This window comes from Urtica dioica, chromosome 11 (assembly GCF_054948205.1).
Source record: "Urtica dioica subsp. dioica isolate 48M chromosome 11, U.dioica_male_clone48M_v1_H2, whole genome shotgun sequence".
Lineage (NCBI taxonomy): Eukaryota > Viridiplantae > Streptophyta > Magnoliopsida > Rosales > Urticaceae > Urtica > Urtica dioica.
Genome location: NC_142766.1, coordinates 10,898,655 through 10,916,035, shown reverse-complemented (window position 1 = coordinate 10,916,035; position 17,381 = coordinate 10,898,655). Strand labels below are relative to the sequence as shown.

The 17,381-nt window shown below is 34.2% G+C and overlaps 1 protein-coding gene across 1 annotated transcript; it reads left to right on the top strand.

The window, feature by feature from the left end:
- Window positions 1-13,452: 13,452 nt before the first annotated feature.
- Window positions 13,453-15,483, top strand: RPL9 (ribosomal protein L9). Its single transcript, XM_089629695.1, has 6 exons — window positions 13,453-13,714; window positions 13,823-13,950; window positions 14,351-14,396; window positions 14,714-14,811; window positions 14,900-14,947; window positions 15,069-15,483. The coding sequence occupies exons 1-6, from the start codon at window positions 13,568-13,570 to the stop codon at window positions 15,187-15,189; spliced, it is 588 nt and encodes a 195-aa protein (XP_089485821.1). The 5' UTR covers window positions 13,453-13,567; the 3' UTR covers window positions 15,190-15,483.
- Window positions 15,484-17,381: the final 1,898 nt, after the last annotated feature.

Here is a 17,381-nt window from a genome sequence, read left to right as displayed (position 1 = left end):
AAATATGAACAACATAAATCACTTCTTCTATAATTCTAAAAACAAAGCTTCTAATAGGACAAGGAATGTCACTACTAATTAGAAGCGACTATTCACTTCTAAAATCTACTAGCTTCTAAAAGTCTTTTTTTAGTATTGATAGATTATTTTGCAAAACGAATCTTAGAAATATGAATTTTTCCATTGTATGAAGGATTGTAATGAGAAAAATCGATTTGCAACGACATAAAATATAATGAATAGTGTCGATGTCGCTTGTCTAGTGACCATTTAATCGGTCCAGCCTTAGAGTGGTGTTCAAAAATAAAAAAAATATCTCAATCATGCAATAAACCATATATCCTCCTATCAAATTTTATATTTTATAAGGAAACATTGTTTTCTTTAAGATGTGACCATGAAAACCTTGCGCCGATGATGCGCGGATCGACCTGCTAGTGGATGTGAAGACTGCTTTCTTTAACGGTGATTTCTATGGAAGGATTTACATGAATCAACCTGAAGGCTTCGAGGTGAAAGGGAAAAAAAGAGCTTTTGTGTAAGTATCGGAAGAGGTTGTACAAGGTTAAGCATGGTCCAAGGCACTGATACAAGAAGTTTGACAATTTCATGAAGAAAGTTGAGTTCGCAAGATGCGAGGTGGACCAGTTTTGTTACTTCAAGGAGAGTCAAGGACTCCTACATGATTCTTTTGTCCACATTGACGACATGACGATGTGTTGACCGTTTGGGTAAATCTACACGAGATTGACAAGCTAAAGAAGGAGTTGTCCAAAGAGTTTGTGATGAAAGAGGGAGCCGTGACGCAGATCCTTGGGATTAGAATTAATAGAACTAGATAGGGACTCGAGCTAACGCAGGAGGAGTGCGTAAAGAATGTACTTAAGCAGATCAACATTGATAAGGCGAAACCATTTAGTACTACTTTGGCCAACCACTTCAGTTTGTCTAAAGAGTACTCACCACAATGACTAATGACGAGATAGTGCACACAAGATCCCTTATGCTTTGGCTATTGGCACTCGCATGTACGCAATAAAGTGTACGAGGTTATGCATTGCTCGGGCAGTGAGATTTGTGAGCAAGTTTAACAACAATCCGAGAAGGGAATACTAGGAGGCTGTGAAGTGGATCTTTAGATACTTGAAGGGAAGCTCGAGCTCGGCATTGACCTTTTAGAAGTCAGAGGTGGAATTTCTAGGCCATTTTGATACTAACAATGGTGGTGATGTCGATAACAGAAAAAGGACATTTGTGTATGTTTACATCTTCAGAGGAACTGCTATTCGCTAAGTTTCAAAGTTACATAAGATAGTCACCTTTTTTAGGTACAAAGCTGAATACGTGTCCATAACAGAGGCTATAGAGTAAATTATGTGGTTGCAATCATTTTAAGCGAGCTGAATCAGGACCATGAAGAGAGTGTGCTATACAGTGACAACCAAAGTGTGATTCATTTGGCAAAGAATCTGGTGTACCATGCTCGAATGAAGCACATACGTCTATAATATCACTCCATCATATTGGCTTTGGAAGATGGAGTTAGAGTGTTAGTGCTAGAGAATATTACATGGAGTCAAAATCCAGTTGACATACTGACGAAGGCAATGTCATATGACAAATTAAAGTTGTGCTCAACTTTAGTTGGACTCTTTGCGTGAGGATCAGAGTAGTTGCTGCAGATGGAGACGTGTACATGTGATGTGATGAGATTAGTCTCTAAATGAGAGATTGTTGATGTGTAGAGCAGAATTGTTGAGATGATGCGCGGATAGATCTAGCTTGCTCTCTTTAAATATCAAGTGTGTGTTGTTATCATTGAGAGAGAAAGAGAGGTTGTAAACACCATTCTCAATTTGAGTTTATAGTGAAATTTGCAGCGACAAATATCGACGTAGCTCATGTATTAAAAGTATCTATGTGTTCTTTGTTACTGATTTTTTGGTTTAGGTTAGATTTGGGGCTCAAATTCCAACTATTTCTTTGTTTGTTGATAAACGGTGTAATGGTTTGTTTATAAAAGGATCCAAATGTTTGCTAATTGATTCGTTTGTAAAGTAATTCATATTCTTGCTGGTTCACTTTTATTATATAAATTGAAGCATATAAGATATGTTTTAATTTTTTTCAAAAAAAAGATATGTTTTATTTGACCATATACCTATATCTTTTAAAAACGTAGTAAAAACCAACGTTTATTTACTACCCAATTGCAAATCGTTGACAAGTTTATAGCTTCATGGTTATTCCCCGCAGGTTTACGTTCTTTTTACAACTATAGTAGGTTTTTAATATTTATTGATAATTTTAAATTTGTATACTATATATATATATATATATATATATATATATATATCAAACTGTTATATCTCGTATAATTGGTATTATTAATTTCAATAAAAAAAATAGCTATCTAGTAGGTTTTTTTTTCCCCTAGTAAGTTGACTCGCGGATACTTAATTATCTGGATTTTATTTAGCTCATATAATAATTGGATTACGTATAGAAGTTTCTAAGCAAAGCTATTTGATTATGTTATTCTGATATGTTTTCTTGTCCTCTCAATTTTCGCCGTGGCAAAGATCTATTGCCTCGTTTATATATACATATTTATATAAATAAATATATATATAGTAAGCGCTTAAAACTAGATGCTGTATTAGTATATAGATAATGATAATTCGTGGGCATTAGAATATTATTAGAAGCACACGTTAATACCGAATATACTTGGGATAAGTGTGGACCAACAAAATTAAACCTAATTAAGGGTGTACGAAAATTGACACAAAATTCGTTAAACCGATAATCGAACCGATCCGGAACCAAAATTCGGTGTCACGTCATCAAACCAAAAATTCGATTCGGTTAACCGAAACCGAATTTAAGAACCGGTTCGGTTATCGGTTTTGAATATATAAAAATTCGGTTATCGGTTATTTAACCGATTTTTTTTATATATAAAACAGATAACCAGTTTTGAAACCGGATAACTAGTTTTAAAACCGGATAACCGATTTGAACCGTTTAACCGATTTGAACCGGATAACCGATTTGGATAATTGTAAGATCTTTAAATTTGATAATCCAATTCTGAAATCGGTTAACCGGTTTTAGAACTGGTTAAACGGTTATAAAACTGGTTATCGATTTTTTTGGTTAACCGGTTTTAAAACTGGTTAACCAATTCCGTTCGGTCATTGGTCCCAAATTTTCAAAACCGAAAATTCGGTTTCGGTTTTCAAATTGGTCCAAAACCGAACCGAACTGAACCAATATCACCCCTAATTAAACCCGTTGTTATACACTTACAAAATTCTGAAATCTAAATCCAAATCTAGGCCGTAGCACTATTTTTCCAAAAAAAAAAAAAAATTAAGAGTTGGGTTTTAATCTTTATTGGGATATGGAGTGTCCACTGATCTCGACTAATGTAGAACTCTTGACGCTTAAGGGAATGTATTTTTTATCTTTTTTTTTATTATTATTTTGATTATGTTTCAATAATACAGACTTATTAGATATGACTTCTGTACCGCCCAATATTTAATCGGAGTAGTTTTGAATATTTCTTTATATCTGAATCTCATATCTAAGATATGATTTTCTTTGTGGGTGGATCTCAGTTGGGCAAGACTTCTAAAACAACTGGAGTTTTCGCTCGTAATTCGTGTAGTAATCTGATAATGACTGGATGTCTGCATAGACAGATAATCCACAAGTTATTTTATTGTATTCATGATTATTTGTGTTCCACTTTTCATCTTTATGTAGAGATTTTTGAATGATTTCTTTTGCGATATTTCTTGTAATTGAAGCTTTTGGTTTTTATGAATATATAAACAGCCTTTTATAAAAAAAAAAATAAAAAAAATAGAACAATATTAATCAGGTTTTATCACGGATAGAGAGCATATTCGGTTTTCGCTCGTATTCGTGTAGTAATCTAATAATTAGTGGATGTCTGCATAAACAGGTAATCCATAATTATTTTGCTGTATTTATGATAATTTATGGTCCACTTTACATCTTCTTTATGTAGAAGTTTTCAAATTTCTTTTGCGATATTCTTGTAATTTAAGCTTTTGGATTTTATCAATATATTATGAACAGTCTTTTATATATATATATATATATATATATATATATATATATATATATATATATATATAACAATATTAATCAGGTTTTATCACAGATAGAGAAAAGCATATTCGCTGCTTGTATTCCCCATTTGGACAAATGAATACTGGTCTCTTATTCACATATCAGTCAAATAGTTTCTCTTAATTAGACTAAAATCCATACAACAAAAATGCCAACCATTAACTTGTATTAATATTTAAAATCACTAGTTTAGTCCTGTACATGTTAATTTGCCCAGATAAGCTACTGAAAAGTCATAGACTAATGTCGTTCACGGTTATTTTTTAAGAAAATGATCGTTTATTAATTATGCATACACATATACATGCTAATCATGTTCATGTTTAATAGTAGTGTATTATTTTGTAGGGTCGTATATTTAGTCTTGTCAAGTATTTGATCGATCGTAACTCGCTCAATTAGAATTTCCCCACGCCTATGAGCTGTGGATGGACGGAAAATAAATCTAACCATCTTTAGAAGTTCGAAAATCGTGGAAAGCATAAGGGCACTATTCAAGTTAACAAAACGAAAAAAAAAAGAGTTAAATAATCCTTATTTTTTTTTTATTTACCAGTATTATTTTCATTAGAAGACGTAATTCAATTTGATTTCATGAAAAATCCAGACAATTTTTTCAAATATAACATGTTGTGTTCGAAACATAAATTTAAATGCCGATAGGTAATTAATGCAACAACTTAAATTTGTGGTGAATCAGCTTATCGTACGGTGAAGTAACTTAAAAAGTCTATGGATAAATATACCACAGCTGGAACTACATATTATATTTTGTCAATATAAAAAAAATAATACTTATAATTGAAAATAGACAAGAATAGATTGAAAATTTCTAGATCTTCAAACCTTTTTTTAAAAATTATTTAACTAAAATTTTCAATTTGGTCCATGTTTTAAAAACTTTAGTTTAATAATCATGACAGATTATTAATCACTAGTCTTTTATCCAAATACCATTATTTTTTATTTTCATAGATAAATAAAAAAGAAAAACGGAATAATTAAAATATCGCAATTTAGGTAACTGGTTTCTTAATACATAGAAATCAATTAATCGTCAGTTCAAAACAATCATTACTCTTCAATAGAAAGGGGAAAAAAACCTTAAATATATAAAAAAAAAAAAAAAAAAAAATCTAGAAATATATTAACATTAATTAACAATAATTTACTTTGATGAACTATACACAATTCATAAGTAAAAAAATTGGAAAATCATATGAAATTAATACTGAGAAATTTGTTCAAACAATGTTTTAAATTCCGACGAAAATTGGCGGCGGCATCGCTGCCGGAGCAAAAAACGAATGTCGTCGTTTTCGATTTTATCGTTTTTCGTCGAATGTCGTCGTTTTTCGCATAAAGTCGTCGTTTTTTGTTTTTTGTCGTTTTCAGAGTCTGTCGTTGTTTTGTTAAAAATTTAGAAAATTCGACATGTATCAAATCTAAACTCCAGCCCTACACCTTGGGTGCATAAATTCTTACCACTAAACCAAGTTGACAACTGGTTACATTCTATACAATTTCAATATAAGATATGCAAATAGAAAACTTTAATATATAAATCAATATAAAATATATATATATTATGAATTACGTTATAAAAAAATATGTCACACATAAATTATACAGATATATATATATATATATATACATATCTATACAAATATATATATATATATATATATATATATATATATATATGTATTGGGTATAAATATATTGAGATTGAAATTAACGAGAGTATTTTATATGATATTAGGGCAAAACTATTAGGTATTTAAGATTATAAAATATAATTAGAATTAATTTCAAGTTTAAAAATTGAAAGATACATACATATATATATATATATATATATATATATATATATATTTAACATATTATATAAATTATTTCCATTCCGCTTTCCATCGACATGTCAGTTTTCCATGGAAAGTGGCATTTGAAAACGGCATGTGCCATTTTCCATATATCTTTTTTGTTAGATTTTCCGCCGGCGTGTTGATTTTTCGTAAATCAAGAGGCTCGAAATGGCATTTTGAACCTTGTCACTACTACAAACAGGGGATTCCACAACGGTACAGTACCGTTGTGGAATGATTCAACAACGGTTCTGTACCGTTGTGGAATCCTCCGCTGTGTAATGATTCCACAACGGTACAGTACCGTTGTGGAAAAATTTAACAGATTTAAACATCTCGCCGCGGCAACGTGTATAGTTCGCCGCGGCGAATCTTTCCACAACGGTACAATTGTACCGTTGTGTCAAGTTTCGCCGCGGCGAAATATACACGTAGTCGATGCGAAATTGTACCTAAGAGCTATTTTTGTAGTTTTCTAATTAAAAAACCTAAAATGAAATTATATATCCAAAACAAAATATTCATAACATCCAAAACCAAATATATATAAAAAAAACATCCAAAACAAATATCTATATCATCCAAAATCAAACTAATATTCACATTCTATAAAAGTTTGTACGTAAAATACCCACTCTTCTCGAACTCTTTCTAAGTTATCCGGTGTATATGACTTCTTCTATTGTACGTAAACTTTGATTGACTGTTACTTCGGGCTCCTTGGTTGTCAAGCTTGAAATCCGAAAAAAACCCTTATACGCACAACAACAAAAAACATTAGAAAACAAATATTCGTGTAAATTCAATACTTCCAAATAACATGTAATTAATTTACTTTTTTATCAATTTCCTTGGTTGTAGTAGACATAATCTATGAAAAAACAAAATTAAATATAATCTCAATTCAAACCAATTCCAATACAAACTCAAAACGAAATTCAATTTCAATTCAAACTAATTCCGACATAAACTTAAACCGAAATTCAATTTCAATTCAAAACAATTCCAACACAAACTAAAACCGAAATTCAATCTAATATTCTAACTCAATTCCAACTCAAACTCAAGGTAATCAAATATTCTAACTCAAATCCAACATAAACTCAAACCAAAATTCAATTCTACAATCATTTTCTACATAAATATCAAATTCAATATTCAATATCTATATAATTTAGACACAAATAAACAATTCTAACCTAATTTCAACATAAAAATACAAATTAAATAAAAAAAATACTTACCCGGAGTGAAAACGACGAGCATGGGGCGTGGTGAGTCAATGAAGTTGTCGGAGATGTGGGTTGTGGTCGGAGGCAAGGTTTTTGTTATTGTCTATTACAACAACAAAAAACATTAGAAAACAAATATTCTTGTAAATGAAATACTTCAAATAACATGTAATTAATTTACCTTTTTATCCACTTCCTTGGTTGTAGTAGACATAATCTATGAAAAAATAAAATTAAACATAATCTCAATTCAAACTAATTCCAATACAAACTCAAACCGAAATTCAATTTCAATTCAAACTAATTCCGACATAAATTTAAACCGAAATTCAATTTCAATTCAAAACAATTCCAACACAAACTAAAACCGAAATTCAATCTAATATTCTAACTCAATTCCAACTCAAACGCAAGGTAATCAAATATTCTAACTCAAACCAAAATTCAATTTCACACTCCTTTTCTACATAAATATCAAATTCAATATTCAATATCTATATAATTTAGACACAAATAAACAATTCTAACCTAATTTCAACATAAAAATACAAATTAAATAAAAAAATACTTACCCGGAGTGAAGACGACGAGCATGGGGCGTGGTGAGTCAATGAAGTTGTCGGAGATGTGGGTTGTGGTCGGAGGCAAGGTTTGTGGGTTTGTGTGGGGGTGGGTCGGAATGTTTGGTGGGTTTGTGAAGAGTGGGTTTGGTGGGTTTGGAAGAAGGAGAGGCGGAGAAGAAGAAGGAGGGCGGAGAAGAAGAAGGGGGCGGAGAAGAAAATGAGGATGGGGGAGAAGAAATGGGCGGAGAAGAAAAAGGAGGGCGGGGAAGAAGAAGAAGGGCGGAGAAGAAGGAGAGGGTTGCGGGGAAGAAGAAGGGCGGAGAAGAAAAAAAGGTGAGAAGAAGAGAAGGGCGGAGGAAGAAGAGAGAAGGGCGGAGAAGAAGAAGAGAGAAGAGAGAGAGAGAGAGAGAGGACGGCGACGGCGGCGGAGGAAGAAGGAGGGGCGGTGAGTGGGCGTGGGTTGGAGAGAGAGAGAGAGAGAGATAGTGGGTTTTGGTCGGGGAGAGAGAGAGAGAAGAAGAAGAGAATGAAATTTATGAAATTTTTGAAAAAAAAATCGAGATGGAAGTTTTTAAATTCCAGTCTGCGACATGTCGCCGCGACCAAATATATACGTGGCCGCGGCGAAATGTTTCCACAACGGGTTATTGTACCGTTGTGGAAACATTTCGCCGCGGCCAAGGCTTAAGCTCGCCGCGGCGAAATGTTTGGTTTTACAGTTCTCCCACAACGGTACACTGTACCGTTGTGGAAGCGTTTGGCCGCGGCGAGTTGATGCCTTGACTGCGGCGAGATCCAACAACGGGTCACTGTACCGTTGTGGAATGTCCGGGATTCCACAACGGTACCACAATACCGTTGTGGAAGCATAAAGATTCCACAACGGTACAGTTGTACCGTTGTGGAATCCCGGACATTCCACAACGGTACAGTGACTCATTGTGGAATCCCGGACATTCCACAACGGTACAACTGTACCGCTGTGGAAGCATATAGATTCCACAACGGTACTGTGTTCCGTTGTGGAATATCCGTTGTGTAATCCAACATTTGTAGTAGTGTGTGTTCAACTATATCGTTTGACAAATACTTGAAAAACTATCTCCCGGTGCAGAAATAGTTAAGCAAACAGAAGACAGTAAAAGAAACACGAAATTTGTCATGTTCGTAGATAAAGCACTAACTCAAGTGGACTGATACGTTTGGTAGTGAAAAGTGATACACTATCTCAATAATCAAAAGTACACTACTTAGTTTTGCAGACTCTCTCTCAAACGCCTAACTTGTTTGACTTCTCCAATGGATGTCAATCTAAGCTCCCCTTAGATCAGAGACTCCCTCTCTCTTTCACGCGACGCTTCCTCATGAAGATCGTACGATCTTCTCTCGAAGAATTTCTCAGCATATCAACGCAAAACACGCACTCACACTCTGTACAAATAAAGTACAACAGCAGCAAGTTCCTTGAACCAGTTGTCAATGAAGATCTCTTAGTAGAGATACTGGTTCTAGGTTAAGGTTGTCGTAAACTGACCAAACAAAATAAGAGTTATTAACCTAATTCGGTCCACAAGGAATTTTATTAGCTTAACACCAAATCTCTCGTGAATCTGTTATTTTCATAAACCAAATATCCGGGAATATCTCTCCATAATATTCTGAACTGAAAATATGATATTTCCAATTATTTTCGCGCGGGAGGAAAGTAACTTTTAGTGACCCGGGGTTTGAAGTTTGAACATCTTCTTGCATCTTGTCTTGAACAACTTTAACAAAATTGTTTGCCAAACTAAATCAAGCCACATAGCAAAATTGTTTGTCAAACTAAATCATGCCATAGAGGTACTAACACTAGAAACTCATCACCTATTAACATTAATTAATGAATCTATATACATGATTCTAAAGAAGAAAAAAAACTCGAATACCATAAAAACCCAACAAACTATTAACAATAATTAACGAAAATTTACTTTGATAGACTATTTAATATTCAAAAGTAAAAAAAAAAAAATATGGAAAACTTAATATTCTCATCCCTATTAACGTTAATTAAAGAATCTGACACATAGATAAAAGCCACAGACAACGATGATTTCGACGAAGAAGAAGAAAGACCCAAATGATTTTAGTTGGCTAAAATATAAGATAAACAAAACTATCGCAAATAAAAAAATATATGAAATAAAAACACCGTTTTGAGCCTCAACCAATATAATTTGGCTAAATCATTGGACTCAAGGTACATGTCCCAAGGTTTTTTTTGTTAGCCCATTTTCATTCAAAATTGGCTACTACAGGTTCGCAAAATTTCTACATCGTATTCTGGTACTGCATGAGAGAGAGAGAGAGAGAGAGAGAGAGAGAGAGAGAGGTTGCGTTGATTTGAATAAAAAAAAGAATTAATGACATTTTTGGCCCCTCGTCTTTGACATCTTTAACACCTTGGTCCCTGATTAAAAAAACCTGCAATCTTGGCCCATTATGATAGTCATTTTTTCACTTTCAGTCCTTCTGTTAAAAAAACCGTCAAAACGGATGAAAAATAGATCATGTGCGTATCACGTGCCTTTTAAATGAGGACAAAATCGTAATTTAATAATAAATTAAAAAACAAATCATATTACAATTAAAATTAATAAAATAAAAAATAAAAATATCTTCTTCTTCTTCTCTCTCTCGCGTTGCTTCTCCGTCGACATCACTCAAAAGAAAGCCAGCGATCAGAGAGATCAAATCTTTCGCTGCCAGGGTACTCTTCAACGAATAATCCCAGCATTCCCAGTACTAATAATCCTAACTCATTCAACGAAAGAACTGTCACTCCCATCTTCCAGTTGGGACCGAAATTTCTCATTCGGCCAACTACAAGTTCAAAACTGATAATTAATTAGAGACCAGTAAAAACCCCACCCCACAACTTCATGCCGTGCAAATTCAAGAAACAAAGTAGTGAAAAATCGAGAAAACGGCCTATTGCTCGACCCAATATTTTTTTTCGAGGTGGACTTTTATATTTTTTTTCACTCTCTTGTCACCAACTATTTACTTATTAATATCCCTTTTTATTCAGTACTACCTGATGTAAAGAGAAGTTGCAAAAAAAATTAAGCACGAGAATCGTGATTAAAGGATAATGAGAAGAAGAGCTTATTATATATCAAATTGAGGTATTGGTTTGGCTTTAGCATAACATATCTTGTGTTGGAAAAAAGTTCACCATCACTGAAATAAAGATCATCAAGCTCGGGCAACTTATTTCTCATCTTCTAGAGAACACTATTGTAACCTAATTTAGTCATCTTCTACCCATCAAAATCGAGCCTTTAGCTATCCTAAGTTACGAAGCTTAAGGTCAATTTTAAACCTTCTCTCATGCATTCGATTTCCTTTTTCGTATATGAATAAAAAAAATTAAGAAAATTCAATCCATTACTCTGTATGTAGGTAGGTCAAGCATATTAGGGAAAAAAAGAGAAACCCTAAAAATGAAAATGGAGAGGGGAAAAAGAAAACGAGGACTTTACCAGGGATGGGAGAGAGAAAGCTGAATATGTGCATGAGACAGCCATCGTCGAGATTGTTGATGAGAGGCTTGGTTTGAGTGTTTGAAGAAGAAGAAGATTTAGTGAGGATTGAGAATTGGGGGTTTGTTTGAGCCGTGAGAAGCCTGTGGCTCAGGAGAACCTCCGAGCTTCGAGGCGCGACCAGAGAGCCGGGAATCAGATCGGCGTGGGTGAGATTCGCGAAACGAGAGGTCAGTCTCCCGGACTGAAGAAACCCCCAATCGGCGAGCCTGAGCGATCGGGTGAGCCGGTCCTGGGGGCCGAGCCACCTCTTGCAGACGAGCGACTTCGCGGTTCTCTGAGAGCTCGGAAGCCGGGAGAGGATTCTGAGCAGAGTCTCGTCGGGCAAGAGGAGAGTCCGGTCGGAATCGACGGCTCTGAGAGGGCGGGAAGTGGGGCCGGGCCGCGGAGGAGTCGCTCGGGAGAATCGACGAGCGTTGGACGCGTACCAGGCAACCCAGGTCCTGAAGATTTATTTTAATGGCGGTGGTGGTGGGGGAGGATTGAGAAGATTTATTTATTTATTTATTTATCTATTAACAATAATTAGGAAGTAGAATAGCTAAGGGTATTCTGATAATTTCCTTTTTTTTGTTTTACACGTGAGAATTTTCAATCAATTTTAACAACAATGCTAGCAGAATGACTGAAAGTGAAAAAATGACTATCATAATGGACCAAAATTGCAAGTTTTTTTAATCAGGGACCAATGTGTTAAAGAGGTCTTTGACGAGGGGCCAAAAATGTCATTAATTCTAAAAAAAATGAATAATTTTTAAAAGTAGGAGAAAAGGGTATACTAATTAGAATATATTTGACTCCACTTGTCATGTCACCGTAAAATGCTATTTTAAAATAAAATTGAAACATTGACTAAAATGAAAATGATTTGTTTATTAGTTGGTACTTGGTACAATATCTCTTCAAAAAATACCCGAAAACAGGGGGGAAAAAATAGAACAAAGAAAAAATTAATAATTTTTTTTTTTCCAATTCATCGTACTTTTATTTTTTATAATAAATTTGTTTAAATTTTTTGTAATTTTTGTTTTTGCTAAAAATAAAAAAAATATAAATAATTAGAAAGAAATTCAAACAAAGCAAAAAAATATAAAAACAAAATCAGACTACCAAACAAAAATTTAGTTTTTTGTGATCTCATAAGATTTTTTCTCAAGTTTTTTTTTTTCTGAATTTAAAAAGCATAAATTTGTTGGAACTAGTCATTCCACGGACTCCTTTTAAGATTTTAATCCAAGTTTCATTTTATCAAAAAATAACCTACCAACTCGCAGCAAATTAAATTAGTCATTTAGTCAATTTGATTTATCGAGGGCTTGTGGACTATTTTTTTTAATAAAATGAAATTTTGACAACTTTTTAAAAGGAGGATGAGCTATTGGGCTATTGACTTAATTGCCGTTTTAAAAAATATTACAAAAATTAGAAAAAATAGTAAAAATAAAATAGATATATTTGTTGTTTGATTCTTGTTTTGTATTTTTCGTCTTTTTAAAAATGTTTAAGAATTATTTTAATTTTTTAAAAATTTCGCAACAAAATTCGACAAAATAAAAAAAAAAAAATGAGAAGAAAAATAATTAAAACTAATAGAATTTAAAAAAAATATATATCAAAAACATCGAAAATGTCCTTGAAACTCCGGAATATTCAAACTAACTTCTAAAATACCTGAATTTTTTTACAATGCCCCAAAACCTTAAAAATATACGAATATTTAAAAAAAAAAAAATAGAGTTAATCCACTATAACAGTATAACTAGTGTGACAAAATAATAAGTCACCATAAACATCTCGAACCCTAATAAAAACAAATAAATTTCGAAAGATCTTTCATAATATGTTCGCTATATTAATTTGAGTACTACTCAAATAAAAATCCAAAAATGAACTCTTCTGAAGTTACGAAGATAATCCTTCGTTATTAAGATTAAATTAAGAAAAAAGAATGAATCCCACGAAATTTTGAGGAGTGGAAAATGGGCTGAATCCCAATTATACGGGGACCTAGACACTGCTCCTACTCATGAGTCACGAGTCACGAGTCACGAGTCACGACACACAAACGCAACACAGTAGATAAGATATAATCCAACTCCATAAAACCAGAGAGATAGAGCGTGTAATACAGTGAGTGACTTTCGAGCAGAACAATGGCATCGACGGCGTCGACTTTATCATGGACTTCGTCAACTTGGCTTCAGAGCTTCGTGGGAAATACAAACGAAGCCACTAAAGCGACCGAAAGGAGAGTCGCTTTTGAGGTTTTGGCTCAAAAGAAAGCCAAGAAAACCAGAGCGGTATAAACACAGCAAATTTGTATTCACACCAAATACGTTTATGTTTCAGAATCGGTACATTTTTTTTGTTTTCTTTTCTTTTTCGCTCATATTATATTTGGGGGTCAGATAATTTTGAAGGAGGACATAGATAAGGTTGGGACGAAAGGCCAATTGGTAAACGTGAAGGCTGGGTTTTTCAGGAATTATCTTCTTCCACTGGGAAAAGCCCAGATTGTCACGCCAATTCTGCTCAAGTAATGCATAGCTTAATCTTGTCTAGTTTGCTCATTAAATGCTACAATAATGTTTATTTCTATGAAATTTTTTCTGCTTATGAATTTGACTCGTTCAATGTGGTGAGATTGGTTGTTGTATTGTAGATTTATTTTATGGGTTTATGTGAACTTAATTTGTGATTCCAGTGCATATCAAATTTAATCTCGAGGTTTAAGTATTGCTTATCCTAAGTAGGCTTGATAGTTGATTCATTCATTTAGGCGGTGGCGATATTGGATAATCCATATGTGATGATTGATTATTCTACGTTGCATCAGTACATTGCTAGGTTTTCGCAGACAGTGAACTTATTGCGAGTTCCCATTGTCGAAAAATGAAGGAATACTTGGTTTTTCAAACTTTTGATGATTGCTGTAGGGAAATGAAGATCGAGGAGGAAAGAATCGAATCCGAGAAAAGACGGGTAATTAGACACAACCTTTATGTTTATCTTTTTTTCTTATTGCCAAGTCGATCCATTTTGGATGAGCACACCGAAAAGTAATGTTTGGCAACACTAAAATCTTTTTTTTTTTTTTTTTAAATTTAATTGTTGATATCTATGTAATACAGCTTTTACAATTCTTAAAATCGAATGCACTGCATAATATAGATTTTTTTTTTTTTTTTGCTACTTCATTTCAGTCTCTTGCTCCATAATGGTAAAAGCTTTGTTTTTATACCTATTATGTCGTGTTGGTGATTACTAAATGTTGCGTTTTCTGTTATTTCGTTGTGCAGGCAAAAGAAGAGGCACAACAATTGGCTCGTATGTTTGAAGCTGTTGGAACTTTTAAGGTGAAGCGCAAAGGTGGAAAAGGAAAGCAAATATTTGGAAGGTGAGTCGAACTTAGCACAACTGTCGATAGCTAAACATTTTTCACCTCTCGCCTACTTTGTTTGTTGACTAAAGGCCTGTATTTACAGTGTTACGGCGCAAGATATTGTGGACATAATCAAGGCTCAACTTCAAAGGTAAGTGTGTAGTAGAAAATTATGAAGAAAATAAAATGAGCTTTGTAGATCACTGCAGTATCGTAAACACTTGAACTCTTACTCTGGTCGTAATTTTTCTACTCATGTCATACTTCTGTAGGGACATCGACAAGAGAATCGTTACTCTTCCCGATATTCGAGAAACAGGCGAGTATGTAGCTGAGCTGAAGCTTCACCCAGAAGTCTCGGCCCACGTGAGACTGAATGTTTTTGCGAATTAAGGTACATTTGGCTCTTCCCGATATAGGAACCATTGTAGGAGCAGATTATAATGCCAAGAAGATGCTTACAAAGTAATTGCTGTTCTTTACTTTTGGTTTGTAAACTTCACTTTTTATTGTTATTATAATCATTTTTGTGTGTTAAGTTGGTTATGAATATGGCTGATGTGGGTAGACAATTAAATTACTATTTTCGATGATTGATTCGTTGACACCCCCTTGTATCTAAGAACAGTTGTTTTGGCATTATATTGAAATATGGGCTTAGGTTTGAAGCCGAGTAAGAAAATAAAACTTTGGCCAATAAATTTGCTCTTCGCTAAACTCTCTAGAACTATAATTCTGTCAAAATCATGCTAGGATTCTGATTCCATTGAGAACCATTGAGCTCCATGGTAGGTGACAAATAACAGAACCAAAGTGGCTTTTATTGGGAAAATAATTAAGCTCCCAAATAACAGAACTCGAGATTTATTGACAGCTCAGTTGTATCAGACAAAAAAATTGACGTGTACTTATGTGCTCTATAACGAAGAAAAATATAACAGCTCAGTTGTATCAGACAACAATAGAAAGTAGAGATCTTGGTAGTAGAGGAAGAAGTAAAGTAGCCGGTATAGGTTTGGTGAAGATATATGACAAATTGGTGGTGTGTGCGAATCCGAAAAAGTTTGAGAACACCGTTGGAAATTTCGTCGCGGACGAAGTGACCATTAATTTCAATGTGTTTAGTTTGCTCATGAAACACCGGAATCGAGGCAAGGTGAATGACTGCTTGATTATCGCAAAATAAGAGTGTAGGATGATCAACCAGCCCATTAAAACTTCAGTTGCACTAATTCACTTGATGTAGAAGCTAGAGCTCGATATTTGGATTTTTATGAGACTAGTGAGCTGGCGAGAAAGATACTAAATGAGAAATTTCATTTTTTAGACTCAAAAGTTATGGAAATATCTCAATTAGACCCACTAGTTAAAAAATATCCAAAATTGGACTTTTGTACCAATTTTGGACGAAAATACCCTTAATTCAAAAATAAACCCTCTCTCCATCTCTTTCCATCTCTTTCATTCTCACTCTCATTTTCTCTCCACACCAAAGAACACCAAATCCGACGTGAGCCCCATTCCGACGCCCAACCACACCAAATCCGACGAGTTCCAACGCCCACCACACCAAATTCGACCGAATTGGAGGTTAATTTTTTTATTTTTTTTAAGGTTGATTTGAATGAGATTTAGAGGTGAATTTTTTTTTTTTTTTTTTAAACTGGGAATTTCCGATGAAGATCATCGGAATCCATCGGATTCGGTCGGATCCGACCGAATCCGATGGTCTTCATCGGAAATTTCCGATGGATTCCGACGAAGACCATCGGAATCCATCGGATTCGGTCGGATCCGACCGAATCCGATGGATTCCGATGATCTTCATCGGAAATTCCCAGTTTTTTTTAAAAAAAAAATTCACCTCCAAAGATGGATTCCGACACGTTCCGACGAGTTCCGATGGATTCCGACACGTTCCGACGAGTTTCCGAAACCCTCAAAAACTATGGAATTTTTTTCAAAAAACGATGCGAAATCCTCAAAATCGAAGCAAAACATATACCTAAATTCCTTATAAAAAAAAATAAAAATTCGGGGCGTTGCCCCGAACCCCACGAGCTCAGCGGTGAGCTCGACCACCGAGAGTTCTAATCCTAGCGCAACCAATTCGAAAGTGACAAGAATTGTGATGAAGATGATTTGAAAATGAGAGAAGAATATGAGTTATTTTGAATTAAGGGTATTTTCGTCCAAAATTGGTACAAAAATCCAATTTTAGATATTTTTTAACTAGCGGGTCTAATTGAGATATTTCCATAACTTTTGAGTCTAGAAAATGAAATTTCTCTACTAAATCTTGTGATTGAGTGTTGAGAATATGGACATGCCCCTAAATCGCATCAGAGTATTCCCGGAGTTGGCACGGAGTTGGAAAAGACTATCCAAACGAGGAAATCCCCAATAATAATACTTGACCGAGTTTGTGCTTGAGATAACACACCAATTAGAAATCAGCTCGAATATGAGTTTTATGGGGCCAAGGAATAAACTGACTTAGGCAATTGACGGGAAGAAAAAAAAAATCCTTGCTCCATACATACTAGACGATGACCATTTGTTGAGGTAGAAAGAGAGGGCTTATA

Coding starts and splice junctions, on each gene's coding strand:
- RPL9 (XM_089629695.1), top strand. CDS start 13,568: ATGGCATCGACGGCGTCGACTTTATCATGGACTTCGTCAACTTGGCTT. Junction 14,397..14,713: donor TCGAATCCGAGAAAAGACGG/GTAATTAGACAC, acceptor TTCGTTGTGCAG/GCAAAAGAAGAGGCACAACA. Junction 14,812..14,899: donor GGAAAGCAAATATTTGGAAG/GTGAGTCGAACT, acceptor CTGTATTTACAG/TGTTACGGCGCAAGATATTG.